Source organism: Stigmatopora argus, chromosome 2, assembly GCF_051989625.1.
Source record: "Stigmatopora argus isolate UIUO_Sarg chromosome 2, RoL_Sarg_1.0, whole genome shotgun sequence".
NCBI lineage: Eukaryota > Metazoa > Chordata > Actinopteri > Syngnathiformes > Syngnathidae > Stigmatopora > Stigmatopora argus.
Genome location: NC_135388.1, coordinates 15,264,272 through 15,287,319, shown reverse-complemented (window position 1 = coordinate 15,287,319; position 23,048 = coordinate 15,264,272). Strand labels below are relative to the sequence as shown.

Here is a 23,048-nt window from a genome sequence, read left to right as displayed (position 1 = left end):
TTTGCAGTGGAAGGTTATTATTTAGTCAGAGGTACTCTGACTTCATATGAAAGCAATATTTGTGTTGTTGGCTGGTAAGGCTGGTGAGACTGGAGTTGGGGCAGAGCAGCTGTCTGTGTGTACTTTTCAGGCTGATTCTATTTGTTTTGTAGACACAGGAGGGGTCAGGAGGGTGTCAGCATTGTCTACTGTCCCTCATCATGGGCGGACAGGTGGAGGATTCTCACTATAGAATGTACCTGCTCTGACTGTCACTTCAAATAATTTAATTTATCACTTAAGCTTTACTACGCTAGTCCAATGGACTGAAACTCGGCATGCAATGAAGCAAAATTGTGATGATCTACAATGGCTAATATAAGTATATAATTTAGCCTTCTGATTTAAAGATGTTATTACGTTATCCAGGAGAATGAACAGGTGTTCAGTGTCACAACAGCATGCAACTACAACATATTTTAACCTCTGAAAATAAACAGAAAATATTTTTGGATCACAAATACATCAGCATGTGATATTTAGATAATAAATTATTTTAAATGACATCATTCGAAAGACAAACTGCATCTGAAAGGTAGTAATAGTGCAGTTACTTTAGAATTAGCATGCTTATGATTATATACAACCTGTTTCTACTGTAGTAACATACAATTCATTAGGGACATTGTTCTCGTTTGATGCGTGCTTGCCGAAGCTTTCAAGATAAAAACACAATGGCTTAAAGAACATTGCCACAGATGTAGTTGGTTTTAAACTGAAGGTTAAGCAGGAAATTCATAGATAAAGCAATACGAAATAAACAGCAGCATGTAAAGATGAGCTACGCATAAATAGATTGTATGATATTACAGAGTGCTAATTAAAGCAGACAACAAAGGACACCTAATAAACAGAAGCAATAACATGCAAAATAGATGCGAGCATAAAAGCTACGATCGAATAAAAACGCATATTCCACTCTTTGGCTGCCATAGACTGCGCTCGACATCCAATTCATTTGGAATGGAAGGGCTGGCAGATAATGATTGCTGGTTGTTCTCCTCAGCCTTGCATGGGTTTTCTTTGGGTACTCAGGTTTCTTCCCAAATCCCAAAAACATGTTTGGTAGGCTGGTTGAACTCTTTAAATTGCCCTTAGATATGAGTGTGTGCGTGAATGGTTGTCCGTCTCCTTGTGCCCAATGATTGGCTGGCCAGAAATGCAGGGTATCCCCTGCCCACTGCTCATATATTTGGCTGGGATAGGCTCCAGCACCCCCGTGACCCGTGTGAGGATAAGCGGTACAGAAAATGAATGAATGAAATAATTCTCATCTTATCTCAAAGAATTGTAATCGTAATGTGTCTGTGAGTGTCGCTGATAATATTTTTGATTCTGTCATATAGTTAGTGAGTAAAAATTCGTGATACTGGTACTTAGTAAATAAACAAAACAAAAAACTGTTATTCCCCAATATGATTGTTTGGTATGTTAGATAAAGACGCTTGTCTGCAGGATGAATGTCTTTTAGCTGGTGACGCTCCCCTCGGCATCTTGATATGTGGAAACAGTGGCCCTTACTGGTAAGTAAGGGTACTGAAACAATAACACAGCCCTTGTTTCTTATATGATTGGAATCATTAGAGACGAGGCGCACTGTGACTTTATATACAGTTTTGTTGCAATTAAAAACAATATTCTACGCATTTTTGTACGTTTGCATTGGACATGCATTAGAGAGAGGAGGGGAGAGGGCGAGAGAGAGGGAGAGAGAGAGAGAGAGAGAGAGAGAGAGAGAGAGAGAGAGCGAGAGAGAGAGAGAGAGAGAGAGAGAGAGAGAGAGAGAGAGAGAGAGGGAGAGAGAGAGGGAGAGAGAGAGGGAGAGAGAGAGGGAGAGAGGGAGAGAGAGAGAGGGAGAGAGAGGGGGAGGGAGAGAGAGGGGGAGAGAGAGAGAGGGGGAGAGAGAGAGAGAGAGAGGGGGAGAGAGAGAGAGAGAGAGAGAGGGAGAGAGAGATCCAGATGGTGCTTAAACGCAGACAGAAGGCTACGGAGAGGACAGCGAGCGGAGAAGAGAGAGAAAGAGAGAGGAGAGGCGCATGAGGCGAGAGACCCGCGTTGGGTGCGCACAGTGGGCTCGCCAGCTCCATTCATTAGTGAGGAGGACAAGCAAGAGGGGTTCAAGCGCTATTTGTGCCCCGAAGAAGCAGCCCGTGAGCGCACTTGATTGAAAAGTCATCCTGCTGGCCAAAAAAGACTTGACATTCGGTGAAGGTGGAGAAGAAGGAGCGCGTGTGTCAACAACGGGCGCACTTCTTGCTTTCGACACGGTGCCGAAATCGAATCAAGAGAATAAACAACAGGAGGAATTTTCTCATCGGACACATTTGGACTTTTTTTGTCCACGCAAGTGAGAAGTGAAGAAGAAGAATTAGAATTAGAAGAAGGTCTGAAACAGTCACGCAAGGATACAAGACGCACCCTGCAGACTCAAGGATCCGCATCTTGATATTTTCTGCAGTTTTTATGCGGGTTCCATCGGGATTGGACAACTTTGGCTTTTTGTCTATTATCAAGACAAGGGACCCCCTTTTTTAAAGCAGCTACATGACTAAGAAAGCGGATTTTTATGGACTGGGCCAGTTATGATATTTCACATTATAAAACCAAAGACTAATTGCGGGCGAGGTTTTTGACTCATCTTATTTGTGAATATTTTTGAGGCGCTCCAATAAAGAAAAAAGACACATTCAAAGGGAAATTGTAAGCCCAAGAATCCTTTTTGAACGGCCAAAGGAAAGTTAGACATATTTATATGTTTAATAGTGGTGGCTAATGCCTGTCATTATTTTCAGTTTTCCAATAAATAAAAACAAACAAACAGACAAAAGGAAGAGAGCCCACTCAGCTGTATGCCGGCCCACACTCTTGAAATAATGAAGATTGAAGCGATATAAACGATAATCGAGAAACTGTGGATTATCTGGCTCAGTTCAACCTCGACCTTCACAGAGTAAGTGTTTTTGTTTTGTTGTTATTGTTTTGTTTTGTCAATTGTACACCTCACAAGCATAGTTCCTTAAGAACAGTTACAACATTTCAGGATTTTTTGGTTTTTATATTGCAATTTTCTCCAAAATATTGGTGGTTTTGTGTAGTTATGTATTTTTTTCCCAATTTGTTCTTCAAGCCAATCCAACTTTGTTTAAGTGATTAGTAAGAGGTAGGCGTGTTTTCCATGTCAACTCTTACTAAAGTATCCGATACCGCATGTCAAAATATTGCAATCTCTGCAGGAAACTAATCAGTGTTCACGCTTTTGTATCTTTTAGAAAGCCACAGCTCATGTGAAGCCGTTTTGATATACATTTATTATATGGTGTCGGTGTGGTTTACTGTTATTTTGCAGTTGCATTACGAGGATGCGAGCTTCTAGTGTTGTTTACATTTATTGCAGGGAATAAAAGTGGGAATAAAAGAGGGGGTGGGTTTTTTTGCTGGAACAAAGTGAGACACAAAATCATTGCTCTCCTTCACACGGGGTCTACCTTGATTGGTTGGAGGTGATAAAGGTGAAAAGGATAAACGGAAACATTTACTCTGCACTGAACTGTGTCGTGCTGCATGACATCCTTGCCACCCTCGTGTCATCTTTTGCCTGCTTTTAGGCGTTATCCTCTAAATGGAATAGACATACAATTTCTTTTATCATCATGACCATATCCCACATTGTACTCAAAGATAATAAGGCAGCCAAAAGCCCATTTGCCATAATGATCACTTCAAACCCAAAAGAGCACCCATAGAGATGCTCCCCGCGATCAAACCTGAAGTTCTTCCCCTACTTGAACAGCTTCACAGCGCTCTCTTCCGCCGCTGAGTGCAACAGTAAAACACTGAGGCCTTTCTCTCTGTCGGACGCGGCCCTGTATAATTGGCGCTGGTAAATATCATCTGAATAATTGAAGAGTCAATAATAGACTCGAACAATGGATGTGAGGTTAAAGGCAGTGGCAAAACCGCAGCGCAGACGCCCTACTTGACCGCACGGCATAAGTCCATCATCCGCATCTCGTTCTTTCTACTCAGGCAGATGTCTCCTCTTCATCATTGAGTATCGCTCTTAAAATTCATGCCCTTTATTATAATCCAGTTGTTATTCACTGCCCATTTACCACAAGCTTTCAACAGCATTGTGTATAGATACTTATTTATTTATTTATATATATATATATATATATACACACATATACATATATATATATATATATATATATATATATATATATATATATATATACACACATATATATATATATATATATATATATATATATACACACATATATATATATATATATATATATATATATATATATATATATATATATATATATCACATCTCGTGTGCTTCAGCACTTTTATCATTTTATGTTTGTCATCTTTATGAGTCTTTTGCTGCGTTCACATTAAATTGGATTTGACTGTATATGTGCGTGGGCTCGAAAAGTGTGCCGTTTGCTAATTATTGTGATTTAAATGCGGGCAGTGCAGGTGAAGCCGCCTGCCTTCTAATTAATGAGTGGAACAGATGGTCTCAGGTGGGCGTGCGTTACCAACTCACAGCTAGTCAGTCAGGTGGTCAGCACAACAAAGACACCTGGGCCACCACAAACAAGACAAGGCAAACAAGCCAAAGACATCATATGCCATGCGCGTGTGCGTTTGTGTGCCCTCTCCGTCTGTCATCTACATTACCAATCAGTTTGGTGTCTGAATAAAGGCGTGGTTCGTGCGTAAAGCGGCACATATTGCAATGTACGATTCGATGAGCTAGGTGTCAAAGAGAGAGTGAGCCATGGTGGTGTTGAGGTTTAGGGTTCAAATGTTGAGGACTTGTGTGGGTTTGGCTTTTTTTCCATCCTTTTGCATGTGACTTTTCTCAGATTACTGTAGCTTCCTCTCACTTCCCAAAACGTGTCAGATCCAATACTCGTCTCTAAGTATAAATATCTGTTTCTCGGTGTGTATTTGTTGCTTGTCAATCAGTCTATGTAGTACAATGCCTCAAAGACACCCGCTGGACTAATAAGCACAAGTGGCAAAGAAAATTGATGGAAATTCAAAGTAGTTAATGCCAGGCTTGTACTTTCCATGTTTTGGCACTACACAAATGCAGACCATTCAGAGAAATGCTTTGGTTTAGTTGTGGTCGGAGCAGATTTTGAAGCGTGGTTGTTCACAACGCTAACGTGCTGCACTTTGAGACTGAGAAGTAAACTGCTGTGTCAATGCGCTGTGATTCTGGTTGCCGCTCGCCCAGTTCTATCCGTAGTGTGTCTGCGCTCCACATGTGTTTGACATTACTGCGACAAGGCTGCCCATCCTCTCTGGGGAGATGGGGAATGTCAAAGAATAGAGTGGAGAACTTGAGCAGCTTCCCAACATCTGACGGAATGAGAAACACACTCGGTGGATGGCCGGCCCACTGACGCCACAGCGTGGGAGCAGAGCTAAGGGTGGAGGCCAAGTAAAACCCCAAGTGCGTGTGCGTGTAAAATTTCGCTTTTTCTTCTTTCGCCACCATTCCTTATATGCGTACATGCTCGCTAGGATCCTGAAGAATAACATACGACACTCTCCAAGCATTTCACAGCACTGTTTTACATGCGCTGCAATTATAAGGTGTCTGGTTTTGACTATCCACGCAAGGCAAGAAGGTGAAAGCTGCCAATTACCATGCAGACATTCACGGCGGAAAATGTCTCTTAATTATTTGTTGGATTGACGCTTCATTTTCCCAGAATTACCCCAACACACGCAGCATTGACAAATTGCACTTCCAATCATGCTTTCCAAAAAGAGGCACGCTTCCAGCTGACTGAAGCACTCAGCCATAAATACTGTCACAAACAACGCATATAAATTAACGTGCCGTATGAATTCAAGGCAAAGACTAGGAGAAAAGCTTTTCCTACTCCTCCCTTCCGTGTCTTGTGCCTATTTCACCTCCTGCTTTCCCACTTCACCCCGTACTTCCTCGCATGTCCAGAAACCCCCTGACCTTTTCATAACCCTCTTCTACATGGATGTCGTCTCGGGGCACCGGCCCACCTCCTATCTGCTCAACTTGATGGGAGCGCATGGCTGGAAGTGTGCTCAGATCAGAGTCAGACACAGGAAGCAGCTGGGCTAATCTACAGTAGCAGTGTTTTAATCAAGCCAGATGAACAGGGCGACAGAGACAAAGGGGAGTACATATCACCAGCACGTCTCGATTTAAGGCAACCCCTCCTCTTCCTTCTGCCCTCTACTGTGGCCTTTATCACAGACGGGGAGTAAACAGGCACTAAAGAAGACAGACTGAAATGATTAAGACTTACACCCCAAAGCAGTCTACTGCAATGGAAGAGTGTTACATAGGAGAAGGCTTTACGCGTGTCTTGTCCTCACTCTCGCTTTCAATATACACATTATAAATAAATACGTATGCGGTATTGGGCAAATTAAAAAGCTGTTATCTCCTGGAAACAGATCCTGTGCCACACAGATGGTTCCGTCCTTCTTCAAATGGGAGCTGAGCTGCTGAATGCCGTTGTGTTACCAGTTGAAGAACAGACCTAATCTCGGCTCCAGCCTTCCTTCCTCTGCCTCTCTGTCTCTGCTCTCACACTCAAATACAAGATTGTGCAAGCACACACACACACACTCACTCATTACTACTCACAAAAACTCCACTCTCTCCCCTGATCCTTTTATACAAAATCATTGCGGTAATTCCACTATAAAGTGGGTAGTTTATACAGGCAGAGTTATCGATTGTGCTGAAGATGTGAGGCTACGTGTTTTCTTGTTGTGGGATGGTCACTTCGAGGCATGAGTTATCGTGTGACATTAAAAAGTCACAAGGGATCTCAGCTAGAGTGGAAGGTTTATTTTTGATGGTGTCAAATGCTCCTCTCACAAAGAGACGATCCCATTTGTAATAGGTAAGATGCAGCCACTGCCTTTGTTGCGTGGTAGATAAACAGCATTACTTATTGGCAATTCTATGAGTGAGACATTTTTTAAATGATAAATGTCATCTTTCTTTAGTATGATAATGTAACCTATAAGAGGCCAAGAAAGACCACTTTTCACATTTAATGAGGTGTCCTTGTTCATAGTAGTAAGCATCCTAGCTTTTTAAACATTTCATAAACATGTATGATATGTTTACTAAAATTTGTGCAAATGGGAGAGTGAATAATTTGACGTTGATTGCAAAATGTTTGTAATCAAGTACTATGTTACTGGAGATAACAAGTACTATTTGGGTCTTTTTTGTTAGAAAAGAAGACTTATTTGGTTAGGTTATCTGCACTTTTAGAAAGAGATCATGGTCATTTTTCCATTCAATTTTGTATTAAAAATTAGAATACACTATGTCTTCAAAATTTGATCGAGATGTTTATTTGGTCAGTCTTTGATCAATCAATTCTCACTCAGAGGCGGTGTGAATGTGAGTGCAAAAGGTTGTCTGTTTTTTTGTGTGTGTCCTCCAACTGGCTGGCAACCAGTTTACGGTACAGTCCGGAATTTTGCCCAAAGTCACCCGGGATAGTCTTCGGGCTTTAAAAATGGATGGATGGATTTTTGTCATTAAAAAAACCAACCGTCTGTTTAATTCAAATCATATCTGTTGATATAAATTTGGTATAATTATACAATGATCAGCCATCTGGCTGTCTACCAGAAAGAACATTTTGTTTCAAAATTGCAAAAAAAAACAATGTGAAAAAAGTCATTTAACATGGTGGTTGTTGTTGCACTAGTTTTTTTTTTTTACCCAGTCAACTCTATTTAATACAGCTAAATATTCCTTTTTTTCTGAATGGCAAATGTTTGTTGTTAGATCTAATTAAACTATGCAAATGTAATCTATGAGGTTAACATGGTGTGATGAAACACACTACTATATACACTCACAATGACAGCTCACCACAACTTGACAGCCACGTAATGAACATTAATCATCTTCCATGCTCTTTGTTTTCATAGAACCGTCCCGCAGTGAGGAAGTGTCCCCGAGGCATATTGTTGGTATTTATTTTGCCACGTGCCTTGGCTGTCAGAGAAACTGTCAGTGCTTCTCTTGAAACTGTCAAATGACCACCCCTAGCCCCCCTCCTAAAACTATCACCCTCTGCTTTGCAGTGCTTCCAGGCGTATTAAAAGATGTGGGTGGCAAACAGGAAGCATAGTACAGAACACCTTGCGTTTGCCTGGCTTATGTCAGAAGCTATTGTTACTATGGGCCAAGTGAAGAGGTTTGTGAGCACTGGCAGACGGCGAGCGGCTCCGGTTTTACAGACGCGTTTGTTCACACTGACAGCTCTATAGTGACACGGAAGACATTTAACACTGACCCAAATGATGCAGGAGGATGACTAATCAGCTGTTGGCTCTCCTATTTTGACTGTGAGTGATGGCTACATGTCATGAAAAACTCAAGCGAGCGAACATGCTCCAGGAGCCGGACAAAAAGTTAAAAGTGTGATTCAATAACCTGTCAGAGCATCTTTGTTGCCAGGGTCAGATAAGAGACTTTTGTTCTTCATAAAGCGGCAAGCAGCCGTTATGACGTCAGGACAAACAGTCCGGCGTTTTGCTGCAGCTGGTTAAAAAGAAAAGGAGCAGGAGAGCGAGAGAGATGGGGAGAGAGGGCAGGACAGCAGCTGTCAGGCCTCCATCGCACACCTGTCACACAGGAAGTGAGCACCGGTCACTGTTTCCTGGATACACCTCCTCAAACAATGCCCCTGGAAGAAATAGGGAGAGAACATCTGCTCCATGTGAGGGAAAGACCAACAGACAGCCCACTAAAATATCACTGGATGTATGTACATTCAGCGGAGGATTAACTTTTTAAAAATTAAACAGCCAGGGTCTCGCATGTTAGCAACCGTATGGTCTTTCAAGTGTGTGTGGACTACAGTGTGGAGGATGTTTGTGTTATCGCTGAGCTCTACAACAGACAGGTCACTCTGTGGAGAGTCTAGCCAAACTCCCACGAATACAATAAGCCAACATGCCCTAAACTTAACCGTGAGAAGTTCCCACGACCACCCCCCATCTCACACTCAAACTCTCATATAATTCCACACCCTCCCGTGACCAGCATGAATACATTCAGTACATATACGTCCTTCAGATTGATGGTCAGTTCTTCTCTCAGGTGTTCCACTCCCTAAGCCTTCATGTCTCACTAAGATAGAGAGGCAATGCATATCTTCCCTACTTAATTAGTGCTGTTTGCTTGGCATTTAAAAAAGATTCACCTGTTTTTGTTATGCTAGTGCCTCTACCCAATTAACAAAATAGTTAAAAGCATGATAAGATGAATGTATTTGAATGGATTGTTTTACTTTTTGATAGACTGCCAATATTCTTTTAGATTGCATTTGAATTGGTTATTTGTTATCTTTGTATTGTATAAGTTCTAATAATATCATTCTTGATTTCTTAAATTCCAATTTTTATGCTGATTTGACTTCTTAATGACTTCCAAATTATGTGGCGGTATTCATCATAATTTCCGTTATCAAGTTACTCAAAAGTGTCTCCTTTAGATCAGATTCAAAACCTTCACAAAGCAAAATAACTAACACTTGGTGCCATTCCAATTTTTGCATTTCTTGAAATGTTTTAATGTTTTAAAAAAAAAAGTTGCCCTGTCTGAATCACCAACTGATGATTCATTTGTATTTGTTTCCAGCTGATGGAAAAAGAATGATTTTAGTGCACAAAAATTCCTCCACACTAGCAGTCAACTGTCTATGCATGTTATGAACACATCTCCTAATTCATTGTATCTTTTGTAAATTCGTTAAGTAGCAGACACCTGGCCATTCAAACAATTAATTAGCACATATATTCATACAAGATATAACTCTGTTTGATCATGTTCCATGTGTTCCGCTTTTGCATTAGAAGTTGATACGAATAGTCCTGTCAAGCTTCCTAAAGCCAGAATCCACTGATCTGGGAAAGGTCATTTCCAGCAGAACATAAATGAGAGAGGGTTTTTTTCTGTTTTATTATGTTCAAACATTTGTTTTTATGAATTAAGGATACCTTTCTGATATTCTGTAATTTGTTGGCATTGGTGGTAGCACGACACCAAATGGTGCACTGGTTCTTTCGTCTGACTTTAGTCTGGGCAGTCTGGGTTGGATTCCCACTCGGTGGCGGTGTGATCATCAGCGAGAGTGGTTGTCTGTTTCATGGCAACCAATTCAGGGTGTCCCCTGACTGCTGCCAGTGGTTGCCTGTGATAGGCTCCAGCACCCCCTCTGACTCTGGTGAGGATAAGCGGTATGGAAGATGAATGAAAATAATTGACGGTAGTGCCTCAGGTTTTTTTAGAGAGATGGAGGAGACCAGTTTCGACTTTGTGAGCCAAATCTACCATGGGAAAGATGCCTATTTTGTTAAAATCCTCTAAATAACAAATAAGTGACTAGAATTTTTAATCTTCTCTAAATAAAAAAATAAAGAATTATTAGGGTTTACCATGCACATAGTACAATAACAAACATATACATATACACATATAAACATGTACATATACATGCACATGTATGTATAAACATATGTATACATATACATATATATATATATATATATATATATATATATATATATATATATATATATATATATATATATATATATATATACATACATACAAACAATATACAGTTTGTTGCTGGCCTGATTAAAATATATATATTAATCAGGCCAGCAACAAACTGTACAATCGAACCATCTGTCTCGCTGAATCCTCCCTCAAATGTGCTAGATAATCAAACCCCATGTAAAATACAGTCATTTTTACCAAACATTACCGTAATGCAACACGAGATGTGAAAAATGACATGTTAAAAGATCCTTGAATATTTTTGTGTTGGTGCACACTTTCTCCCCTCTATCTGTTTCCCTTCCCCCTATACTCCTCTTCCCCCTCCCCCTGGCTCTCTGTGGCAGCTGTGCTGGTGATGGCTGTGTGCCCATGGTGCAAGCTGGCTGTGGGGTCCCAGGTGGCCCTCGTGACAGTTATTGATGTTCAGGTGTTCAACTCTCCTCACACAGAGACCCCGAAGCCACACACATACACAAAGATGCATACAACATCGCAGTTCCATAATTCCTGAAGATATTCAATCCAACTGTAAGCCAAAGGCGTCAGACCATATACTGTAATTGTTCATGAAAAATCCCATAATAATGCCCGTGCAGTTCACATATAAATAGCAGTGTGCATAGTAAATACATAGTATTAAAGAATTATTTATACCTAACCCAGGTGTGAGCAAACTATTCCACAAAGGGCTGCAATGGGTACTGGTTTTCATTCCAACTCATCAAGATGGCACCTTTTCAACAAAGTGGTGTCCTACAAGTGCAATCAGTGGATTGCAGTCAGGTGCTTCTTGTTTCCACAGAAACCCCATTGGTTAAACTGTCTGCGTTGTATCGACTGGAACAAAAACCTGCACCCGCAGCTGTCCTTGAGGACCGGTTTGCTCTCCTCTGCTCTAACTCTATGCAAGTGAACATTTATTCATTCATTTTTTGAACCTCTTATCGTCACAAGGGTGCTGGAGCCTATCTCAGCTAACTACGGGCACCAGGCTGTGGACACCCTGAATCGGTGGCCAGCCCATCGCAGGGCACAAGTGGACAGACAACTATTCCCGCTCACACTCATACCTAGGGGCAATTTAAAGTTCAACCAGCCTACCCTGCATGTTTTTGGGATGTGGGAGGAAACCGGAGTACCCAGAAAAAACGCAGACAAGCCCAGGCAGAACATGCAAACCGAGCTGGGATTGGACCCATGACCCCATAACTGTAAGGCCGACGTGCTAACCACCCATCCGCTGCATGTGAACATATTATGTATAGTGATGAAGAATGCAATGTTGTTTCATTTGTGCGACAAGATTCTTTTTGACTCCATGTAGAGCCAGTATTGAACAGCACTTTCTCTGATCCAGATGTGTTATTTATTTCATGTGTGCTAGATGGGAATTCCATGGTTGGCACTACTGCCACTCTAACGCTCTCCAGATGTGTCAGGCTAGCCAAGAAGTTGTTCTTGGCCCAGCCTACCTTAACTAAATGTCACAAATACTTTCCTATATTTAGAAATGGCTCCGGGTTAGTGGCTGCAGCAAAAAGAAAGAGGTGTAGATGGATGGATCCTTGTGGGGAGGTATGAAACAAAGGGGAGGGGGCAGGAGATGAAAGCGCCGAAATAAGTGTTTAGTGCTGTTGTAGGCAGAGGGAAAGGAGGGGGAACCCAGCAGAGATGGCAAATGACACAAGAAACGGAGGGAGGGCGGGATGGAGAGGTGAGAGAGTCAGCTCAAGTCTAACATCTGGATTTTATTAGCAGCCGTTGGGAAAATCTGAAAAGGAAGTTTTTTTTGTTTTTTTTTCCTCCGCGAGTGCGTCTGCAGCAGTGATGTGCTGCGCATAACCACTTCACTGCCGACGAGAGGAGCCAGACCCTCCCAAAGGAGAACAGATGGTTGCGAGAACTTCAATACAATTACATCAATAACAGCTTTCACAGATATGAGCGCTGGTTGACAAGATCCCTGCAGTTCGGAAAGACAGAAATACCATTCCTTTACCCTTAACCCTCGAACAAATTATCTTGACTTCACATTCACAGCTTGTCCTATAGTTTTATATCACCTAGGCGCCTATATATATGAACAGAAGTTTAACTTGGATGCATCATTTAACATTGAGCTGCCTGTCCTACGGTAGAATAAAATTATAGGATGGCTATTGTCAGGACTTCTCATGATCTGTTTTCTGTTTGTCTTCTGGCCTATGCTGGAATTGCATGTCTGCCATCATGTGTTTTCTTTGCTGCTATATCAATTCTGCCAACATATTTCATATGCATTTGTGTGCACGCACCTACGCCACACAGCCTGTCATTTGTCAGTGCTCAAAAGCTTCTGAACCCTAAATCAGCTCAAGATGGAGCATGAAGTCCAGATTGGTCTGAGGGGGCCAAATTGATGCTGACACAAATAAACAAATCTCCCCTCACAATGATTAGCCATACTGAGAGAACAAATACGCTTTATGCAAGTTGCAATTTCTCTTCAGGAAATGAGCTTGTGTGCTACTGAGCCTCAGCATTTTCCCCTAAAGTACGTAACACAGATAGTATTCGTGCAAGGGGTGCTGCAGGAGATGTATCTGTGATTCTCAGGTCCACGTCCCACGGCTGCAAACCTTATGTTTTGATACCAAGTCCTGGTGGGGGGCTTTGGGCCAGAGGCTCAGGCTCTGTTTGTGTGGACTCCTCAGCGGCTTCATAGGGAACAGATGTGGGAAGGCAGGCGGCTGGGCAGCCAGCCAGAGCAGCTGGGAGAAATTAAAAACAACAGCATTCCTGGAGACTCGGCGAATTACAGTGGGAAGGAGGGAGGGCGCGTTAAGCGACAGACAGAGAGAGTTTTAGGACTATGTGGTCACTGACAAGAGTCTCCGTGGAGTGCAAGCGATTGAGTGGACAGGAGGACTTAAAGGAACTACTTTGGAGGGGTTTGCTGAAGCTAATAGTTTGCAGTTGTGTTTCCATTCTTGTGCAGGCATGAACATAGATACAAAGATGCATATTATATATGAGAATGTAAGAATGCATGGTTTGATATCCTCACTGGCCAAGTCCATCTTGATAAGCTTTGATAGTTTCTGTGCGCTTCCCATCAGGGTTTTTTGAATAGGACATGTTTAAATCCTATACTACAGATATCAGTTTAATTATTAGATAAGTCAGGACCACAAAGATATTGTGGTACTTTCAATGTTGCAACATCATGGTGACATCCCCATATCAGTATAATTGTGTATATATATATCTAAACTGTTTGTATGAGCAAGAGCAAGTCAGTCTTAGCAATTTGCTTTTGATTCACATTGTGCTTGTTGACATTTCATGAAGGCATGTGCTTATGAGTACAAAAGAGCCTGAAAAAATATGATTCGGTGGTTTGAGAATTTTGTAATGTGTAGCGCACTATCTTGCTTCAACGCAATGACACAAGGTGAGAGGGGCATTCAGAGAACTCCAGCTCCTTTGGCGACCCATCTTTTAGGACAGATTACATCAAACGTGCAGATGTACAGCTGCTCGGAAAGTCAAGAGAGAGCAGGGCAGAAATAAATTGCTGTTTATTTTCATTTTAATAGTCGGTGCAGCACTGACAGCGACACATCTGGTTCCTCTTAATAGGGTCTCAAAGGGGGCAAGGTCCAAACCTGGATTTAACCACCTCACCGTACCTGACGTTCTCACTTTTTTCTCTCCCTTCTGCGTTTTGCGCAAGTGTTTCGTCCTTCAGCACATAGCACAGTGGGAGCACAGATGGCCACAGATGGGGTTGCAGACCTAGCAGACTTCCTAATGTATTAAAAAGTGAAATCCCTAGCCTGGTGTGTATGTGTGAGCCCTGTCCCTGTAGCTGTTCAGATTATACAGCTGTCTGTAATCCCACAGAGGGAGTAAACAGACTGGGCGGCCTGCCTATCTTCATCTTACCGCCTTTATTTTCCTCCCCCGTTCCAAAGAAAGTAAGAGCCTCTGTGAGGGGTATGTTTGAAGACGCACACAGTGCACACCTCATACAGTGACGCTGCACATTTAATCAAAAAGGAGGTTTACTGGGCCATATGGCAGCCTCCCCACAGGAAACTTTGTCAGCACGGGTGGCTTGTTAATGTGTTTCGGCTTCTTTTAGAATAGAATAGCTGCATCTATTTATACCAGCCTTTATCTCCAACTTTGTGTGTGTATGTTGAGTGTATAGCATGAGGAGTCTGAATTGCCCCCCGTGCTCTTTAGGATAACCATTCCGATGACCCCCATACGGCATACTCTGCAGTGACACGCTTTAAATACGGAGACCAGCTGCTGAAAAATTCTGTGGGACTTCTCAGGAATAGGCATCATGCAAAGTGTGGCAAGAGTTTTTCTGATTCAAAAGGAAATGTTGCCTATTTCATAGCTGTAAAATACATAGATCCTTATAGCAGTCTACAGATGGCACAAAGACCTTTAGGGATTTGAAAGCACCGCTTATTTTGATTCAATTTTTTTCAGAGGAGTGCACCGAATCGTCACAAAGCTCAAACTCATGACAGCTGTGTTATTTTCAAAACAGTCTTTACTTATTTCTCCTTCTTCTGTAGAAATAAGAGACATTGTGCTAAGCTCAAATAAATTGCACATAGTATATACTTTACATTGTTAACTACAAAGTTTGACTGCACACTGAGTACCACTCTGCATTGAATACAGGTAAAATATACAGTGTTCATCATATACACAAAAGCATGTAGTATTTTGACAAACTTATCCCTCATGGCACATGGCAATTGAGAATATTTTTGGTCATTACCTTGCTCCGACGATTTGCATTTAGATCATTTGCATTACTTTCCTCTTAGTAATCTAAAAGTGCTGGGGGAAAGTCATTTTACAATTCCGCTTGAAATTGTGAAGTCATCTGAACTTTGCTTTATTTGATGAATCCTGCAAACGCTTTGAATTGCTGTTGTAGTTGTCAATCAAAGACAAATTCCATGGAGGTTGGCTAATAATCTTAAGGGACTCTGATATTTGTTCTTTAACTAAAGACTGCCTGGTTGAACTGAATCTCAATCTGATCAAAAGACAAATCTAATTGCAAGGTAGGATTGACTAGCATACTTTTTTGTTTTTATACAAGGATGCAATCAACTAACAACAGCCCTTAGTTTAATATATTATTATTGATCGTAATGTTGGTCTCAAGGTCCTCATAGGCCACTCTTCTGAAAAGGTTTTTTTATTCTAGTGAGCATTAGTAGTGTAAAAGTAAAGAGTTAACTCCACTGCAGCCTTCCATGTGAAGTGTTTACAACCCAATATTGTTGAAAGTTGATTCATGCTGTTGATGGATAATGTTTAGCCCAACAGATGGTTTCATCACTTCATCAAATATTTGGTAAAACAGAACCCACCTCTGACCCAACCTGTCAACCTGATAATGGAATTAAAAAAGTAGCAGCAGTTAGCTGTGTAATTTGTAGGTTCTGCATTTTACTGTTTCACTTTGAGTCAGAACATGTCATGCTGTTATTCTGAACATATTTCCTTTTTTTCACACTCCTTTTTGTTGCAAAGATCACACCTACTACGTGCTGTTGTGTTTATGCACACCTGGCTTTAAGCATGGATTTCACAAGCTGTTAAAGTCATCCAACTCCTGTTCTCGGGTTATAATGGTGCAAAAAGATCTGGTAGCAGCAACTCAGTGTATAGTATGGTGCTTATTTGGGTTTGCGCCAAAGTCTACAGCTTCACAGGCAAAACCCTCTACATACAAGATTATTTTGTCGTTTAGATTTATACATGATGACAACATACCTGTCAACCTCTGCCGATAACTGCCCTTATAAATGATTATGATTCCCCTTACAAACCCCCAAAAAACCTTACAAACACCGTACGAGTCGTACGGTGTTTGTAAGGTTTTTTGACTCGTACGGTGTTTGTAAGGTTTTTTGGGGGTTTGTAAGGGGAATCATAATCATTTATAAGGGCAGTTATCGGCAGAGGTTGACAGGTATGTGACAAGGAGGCAAAATCTTGACATTTTAGCAAAGAGCTTCACCCCTCTGCATAGTTCAGTTGAATCAATGAGTGCGTCATTATAGCAAAATGGTTCTTCAAACCTTTTCCTTAGGCATACTTCATATGTGTGTGCATCCAGATATAAAGAATGGCGGTGCTTAGCCGTGCCATCTATTTGCACTGGCTGGCATGCTCTTGCCTTGTTTGGTCCTGGAAGAGGACTCTGGCAGAGGACAGTAGAGGCTTTGGTAGCAGGATGGAGCGCTCCTGAAAGTCAGTCACCAATGATGGACAGCAGCAGATCTAGCTGCACTTGTCACTGGCAGTCAAGTTGGCTGTCTGAATCGGGGGACGAGGGGGGACAGCCGGCGAGAAGTGGGTGCCTGTGTGCGTTTTTGTGTGTGAGTGCTTAGGTTAGATTGGATGGCCAGTGATCGGGATGTCAGAGCCTCACGGTGTGTGTGAAGCCGTGTTAGGAGGGGGGCTTTCAGTCAGCAGCAAAGGAGCCGGTGAGCAGGTGTTACTGTATTCCACCCCGGCCCGTGTTTATAAAACAAACGGAGACACGACACACATTTCAGGCCATTTCCGCACCTCGCATTGATTTGCTTCGGCTGTTTTTGATGAGACTAACAGTATGTTCTTGGGACACTCGGCTCCCCGGTGACAATGTCAGCGATGTCCTTTTGAACCATTTTTTTGGGGACGTAATCTTCAAATGTGTTCTCTTCTATGTTTTCCTTCTTGCCAGGTAGCAGAGTGCAGCAGGTTGGAACAATGCCAGATTCACCTGCGGATGTGAAAACCCAGCCCAGGTCCACCCCACCAACCATGCCTCCTCCACCCCCGGCTGTCAACCAAGCAACCAGTCGCAATGCTTCTTTCACCCCCACCACCAGTAAATCAAGTAAAAACATGACTTTTCTACATTTTGTAAATAGGACCATTAGCATATTTAATATTTATACAAGCTCAAACTCACTTCAGGATGTGCAGTATGTGACTTTTGCTTTTATGCTCGAGCATCATGTTTGTAATGTGTAAAAATAAAAATAATTTAAAAAAAACATTTGTGAAAAACAGTCCCTACCAAAGATTCAGATAAGTCTTGCTGCAGTTAAAATTTAGAGATTTGAATCGTTTTGTGATCAAAGGAAAACTATCCATGGTTCAAAAGTCATTTTACTATTACTCATTACTGCTTAACATATTATAATAACATCAGCTAGCATAATCAATCTTTACACTTTAGAATGACTTAATTCATGCTAAAGAGTATTTTCAAAACCACTCGATGGAATTTGCAGCTACACATTTTTTATATTAAAAGAAAACTTGCTGGTTGTGGTCATGGACTAATAGTTCTCTCGCAATGTTTGATTCTTTACTTGCGTACTTTCTATGTTTTATGAGTTGTATAAAGTTCTCAATACATTGCCTGATAATATATTAGCATGGATCAGGAGCAAATGCAATTTAAAGTAGTACTTATGTTTGTTGAAATCCTTTCATGCAGGAGAGGAGACCCTAAAAATTCTAATTTACAAAGAGCTCACCATTTCAATTACAGTTTACTGTTGGCCAAGGCAGTCATATTAATCCAAACCATACTCCTTTAACCATGCATTCATGCCCCTACACATGCACGCTATAACAGAAAAGAAACTTGTTTCTCAAAACGCTCATAGGACTATGTAGACTAGACCGCTATTGACCTTGAACACGCTTATGTGAAGGGGCCCTCCAAAATGTGTAGTTCTTAACCGTTTTGGTGACTAAGTGTTGACACTTCTTGAGTGCCAAGTGCCCTCCTCTGTGGTTGTCTTGGATGAGCTAAATGCTGATTATAAATGAGTTTATGTGCGATGCCGGGTGTAAGTTTGGGTGTGCGAATGTGTGTTTGTGTTTCTCACCAGCGAGCAGGAGAGTGGCAGGGCAGGGGACATCAGTTGGGGTGGCTTTGCTGCGGGGAGCTACTCTTCCCTATATAGAAATGGCAGGCCATGTTCTTTCACCTGTTATGGTGTACTATTGTTGATGTCCTCACATGTGTTTCTCCTCTTCTTGTCTATAGTCACAAGTTTAGTACATTCAGAAAATAGGATTTCCTCTTGTCAAATAAGGGTGTAAAATAATTCCAGAATGTTGAAAAGGCAGATATGGCCAGGGTATTTGTGTTTTTGAATCTGCAAGAAAGTTCCCACCTGCACTGAACAGGCGTTTATACTGTATTACATACTCATAAAGTATATCTGCTATTCCAAAGCTCAAAGCCGAAAATCTGTTTTCAGATGGTGGACATGTGCAGCGCCACATTTAGTGACACACCTGCCATTGGAATAAAAGTAACACAGGCCTCAGGACTATTTTGGGCACCTCATTTACAAGTTCCTCTTATAGTTGTGTCCTAGCGAGTGAGTTGTTGGGTGGGGGAGCGATTGAGGAACGGGGCGAAATAGACTGACACGAGAGCAGGTGGCAGGAGCGGGGAGTCAAATGGGAACACTTGTGAGACAGCTGAACTTCGAAAACACTCCCCAGCATGGGACAATAAATTTGCGTGCATCGTGTACCGAAGTCGTAGCATCCATTTGTGCGTAATCTTCTACGCATTTTTGAATTGGCAGTGTACAGTACAAGAGAGCCGGCCGGCCCCCATCTTGCCCCCAGATGTGGCTGAAGCCCCTCAGGTGCCTCGGAAACTACTGACCTAATTCATGTTGTCTTCCCCTTATGTCTGTCTGCAGTGCTAAATGGGAGCAGCCACTCGCCCACATCGCTGAACGGCACCCCGTCCACTCCTAACGGCTTCAGCAACGGGCCGGCCATGTCGTCGACATCCTCGCTGTCCAACCAGCAGCTCCCGCCGGCCTGTGGCGCTCGGCAGCTTTGCAAGCTCAAGCGGTTCCTGACAACGTTGCAGCAGTTTGGCAACGACATATCGCCGGAAATTGGGGAGCGAGTGCGCAGCCTTGTGCTGGGTCTGGTGGTATGTCTGCAGGAAACTCACTCGTACAATCAGCAGCAATTATACCATTTAACGACACATTCTGTCATCTTGGACAGAATTCTACACTTACCATTGAAGAATTTCATTCCAAACTTCACGAAGCCACCAACTTCCCTCTGAGACCTTTCGTCATTCCCTTCCTGAAGGTAAATAAAGTATACAGTCTTATCTGCACAAGTGTGTGTCTGTTTAAAAGCGATATATTTAGCCCTGCCCTGGATTCTATGACCTGTCTGCTACACATGCATGCATTACAGATTAAAACCTTTTATATCTTCGCATTAGGGTTTCAGAATTTGTCATTTTCTTCTGTACCGCGTATCCTCACAAGGGTCCTTTCCGAGCTGACTTTGGCCAGCTAATCGTAGGGCACAAGGACATTCACCCTCACATTCATACCTAGGGGCAATTTAGAGTGTTCAACCAGCCTACAATGTACCCGTAGAAAACCCAGGCAAGCTTGGGGAGAACATGCAAACTCCACACATGACGGTCCGAACCTGGGATCGAACCCTCCATCTCAGAACTGTGAGAATTTATGTGACAACAATCAAAAATGTTCCTCCCTCAGACTCAAACAGATTAATTATGTATTGACATAAGAACTGATTGTTATTAGCAAACATTACCTTTTTGCAAAATATGTGATAAAACAGTACTGTTTGTAAATAAGCATTGACAATTAACAAATTGAGTATAGTCTTGACAATCAGCCTGAAAAAAATGGGTCACAACACCTTTGAAACAGCCCATCTTGCCTGAAAGGTAAACCTTGTAGTGTTTCAATGTTAGTGTTAAGATGGCGTCAACTATTGAGGTGAATGTCCACAAAAAAGTAGTGTGTGTGTGTGTTACATATCCTTGTGTGCAGTCATTCTCCACATCTGGGACATTGTAACAGCAGTCTGTGTTTTATCAAGCAGACAGGTCTTAGAGTTATTTGACACCACTTATACACATACAATACACAAGTCAGAGAGAGACACATGGCAGAGGAATGTGTCAAGAGATCTGTCTTATCTCATTGTGTCTCTTCATCTTTCACTCCCTCTTTTTCACATCCTTATCTGGCTCTTAGTCTTTCTCTACATTTTACTTTTTAGCCTTGTACTTCTAACACTCGTTGTTGTTTTTTTGTCATTCTCACTTTGATGAACCGTTTCATTTTTTGTCTCGGCTGCAGGCAAACCTGCCCTTGCTGCAGAGGGAGTTACTGCACTGTGCCAGGCTGGCCAAGCAGACTCCAGCACAATACCTGGCCCAACATGAGCAGCTTCTCCTGGACGCCAATGCCAGCTCGCCCCTTGATTCTTCCGAGATCATGTTGGAGATGAATGAGCACGGAAAGAGAAGGACCCCCGACAGGTAAGGTCAATCCGTAGAATGTCGTGACCGAACGATTTCAAATGCCAAGAGGAAGACCGTGCAAAAAGCTGCAGAAGAAATATTGTCCCATGACCTTATTGCTTGACTTGTAAAGTGAGCAATACTTTCACATTTCCCATAATTCTCTCTCCTCTGGATCTCATCACCCTGACTTTCTCTCTGCCGCATTATCTACGTGACCTGCAGGCTTCCAGCAGCTGTCCATATGTCGAGGATGTGTCCAGATGGCGATGTGCTGACCGTAACACTGAACACATCCTCCGTAGGGTGAAGGGAGGTGGTTTGGATGGGACTGTAATCCACACACCTCCGCCTCCCGACCTCTTGCCTTATGCGCAGCAGGCCGGGCTGAGAGGAGTGAGGGGGTAGGGTAGGCGTTTTCAGGCAGGGCCCTCCATCGTGCCAGCTGTTCGTAGGCTTTGTCGGTCGCCAGAGCCGTGGATGTGTAGCCGGTTTGCTTAAAATACACATGGATAACCAGCACACTGATAGTCACGTCACGTGCCTCAACTACATCCAGCTGTGATGTATTTGTTGGCCTTTGATCGCCTCCTGATGATTTCTATCTGAATGCTTGACTAGTGCCATCGAGCTAAAAAGATTAATATCAACACTCACTTTTAAATTGTCCAGATGGCTAGAAAACACAACCCTTTCCACTCACACACATTTGCTTAAGGAAATCATACACAGTGGCTCAAAACATCTGCACCACGTACTGTATTTAGCGCATATTGCAGCCTAAACTGAAGCAGGAAACGAGCATGAGGAGTTGTTGCAATCGTTGGGCAGGCCGTAGGAAATTAAGATTAAATGCTTGAAACCAGGGGTGTATGCTCTGACTCACTCTCTCTTTTTTCTTTGTTTAAATACATATGGTACACAGCTGCGCCACAGCTTTAAAGTTGCGCCATTTCATCGCAACTGAACAACAAGCAGCTCTCCACGGGAATACATGGATGTGTGTACTTGCTGGTCAAAGTTGGCAAATTTGCAGTCTTTGCAGAATTCACATTTGCCAGCCATTCAGTTCAAAGAGAGCTACAAATATTGTTAAATAACATCGCTTGCAGCAAACTAATTTGGCAATTTTCTGCGACTACAAAAAGGCTGCAAGATGAGACCATGCAAAGTTACTTACAAGTTCCACTGAAGTAGCATGTATTTTTTCTTTTTTCGCACAGTTACACTTAAGCTAAGAAAACTTTAATTTGGGGGGGGGGAATTATTAATTGACACATTAATTTACCAAAAGACAATCTTATTTCTGTGATTCTTGTGGATGTGCACTTAATTGGCAAAGTAAGGAATCGTTCAAGAATGTACTTTTTTTTTTTGTTTGCTCATGTAGTCAATGTTTTTATGGCCTGTTTATTTTTCCTGACAAATAATTTCCATGATCTTTTTTTCAAATCAGTCCAGTCTTTAGAATTCCATGTTTTTCCATTGAGAACCAAGATGTGCTGGTGTAAATGATAGATATATTAACGAGCCAAATCCAGTTTTCGTTTTTCGTTTTGAAATGCCGACATTTTTAAATCCGATAAAAGCAGATTGAGAAATGTTGTCAGTCTGTGCAATGCAATTGCATGGTGGGAAGCAAACAAAGAATGTTTTTTTTATTGGCAGCGCTAATACACCTCTCATTCCACACTTGAATGAGACAGCTGACAAACCTGCAGGCTTTTGTGCAAAATCACTTCATCTTTCTGTGTTTCATTAACCGTGAAGTGTTTTCAATAATGTGCTGTAAATAATCAATGCTCCCAATTCACACTGCAATTTATTAACCGTATGAACACTCATTTTGTACACAACATCATTTTGTATTTTACATTAATGGGAGGAATGACTACACACTAGGCTGACTCGAACATAATTTCCTTCCTACCTTTTTTCTTTATTTTTAGGACTATTAGTCACATTTGAGTATAAGTTGAACAAGCAAAAAAACACACCATTAGGAGGGGAAAACCTAGGTAGTGTGCC

At 42.0% G+C, this 23,048-nt stretch overlaps 1 protein-coding gene across 10 annotated transcripts in view; it reads left to right on the top strand.

The window, feature by feature from the left end:
• cbfa2t3 (CBFA2/RUNX1 partner transcriptional co-repressor 3) overlaps nt 1–23,048 on the top strand; it is a 98,955-nt gene that overhangs the window by 65,331 nt on the left and 10,576 nt on the right. For 6 of the 10 annotated variants that reach the window (XM_077626403.1, XM_077626380.1, XM_077626387.1 and 3 more), the window contains 4 exons: nt 17,415–17,570; nt 19,411–19,652; nt 19,730–19,819; nt 20,857–21,038. In XM_077626403.1, coding sequence (XP_077482529.1) covers nt 17,441–17,570; nt 19,411–19,652; nt 19,730–19,819; nt 20,857–21,038 — 644 coding nt within the window. In that variant the 5' untranslated portion in view covers nt 17,415–17,440. Of the gene's footprint in view, nt 1–1,998; nt 2,990–5,425; nt 5,519–17,414; nt 17,571–19,410; nt 19,653–19,729; nt 19,820–20,856; nt 21,039–23,048 lie in introns of those variants that run through there. The other 4 variants (XM_077626394.1, XM_077626371.1, XM_077626363.1 and 1 more) reach the window with 3 other exon arrangements.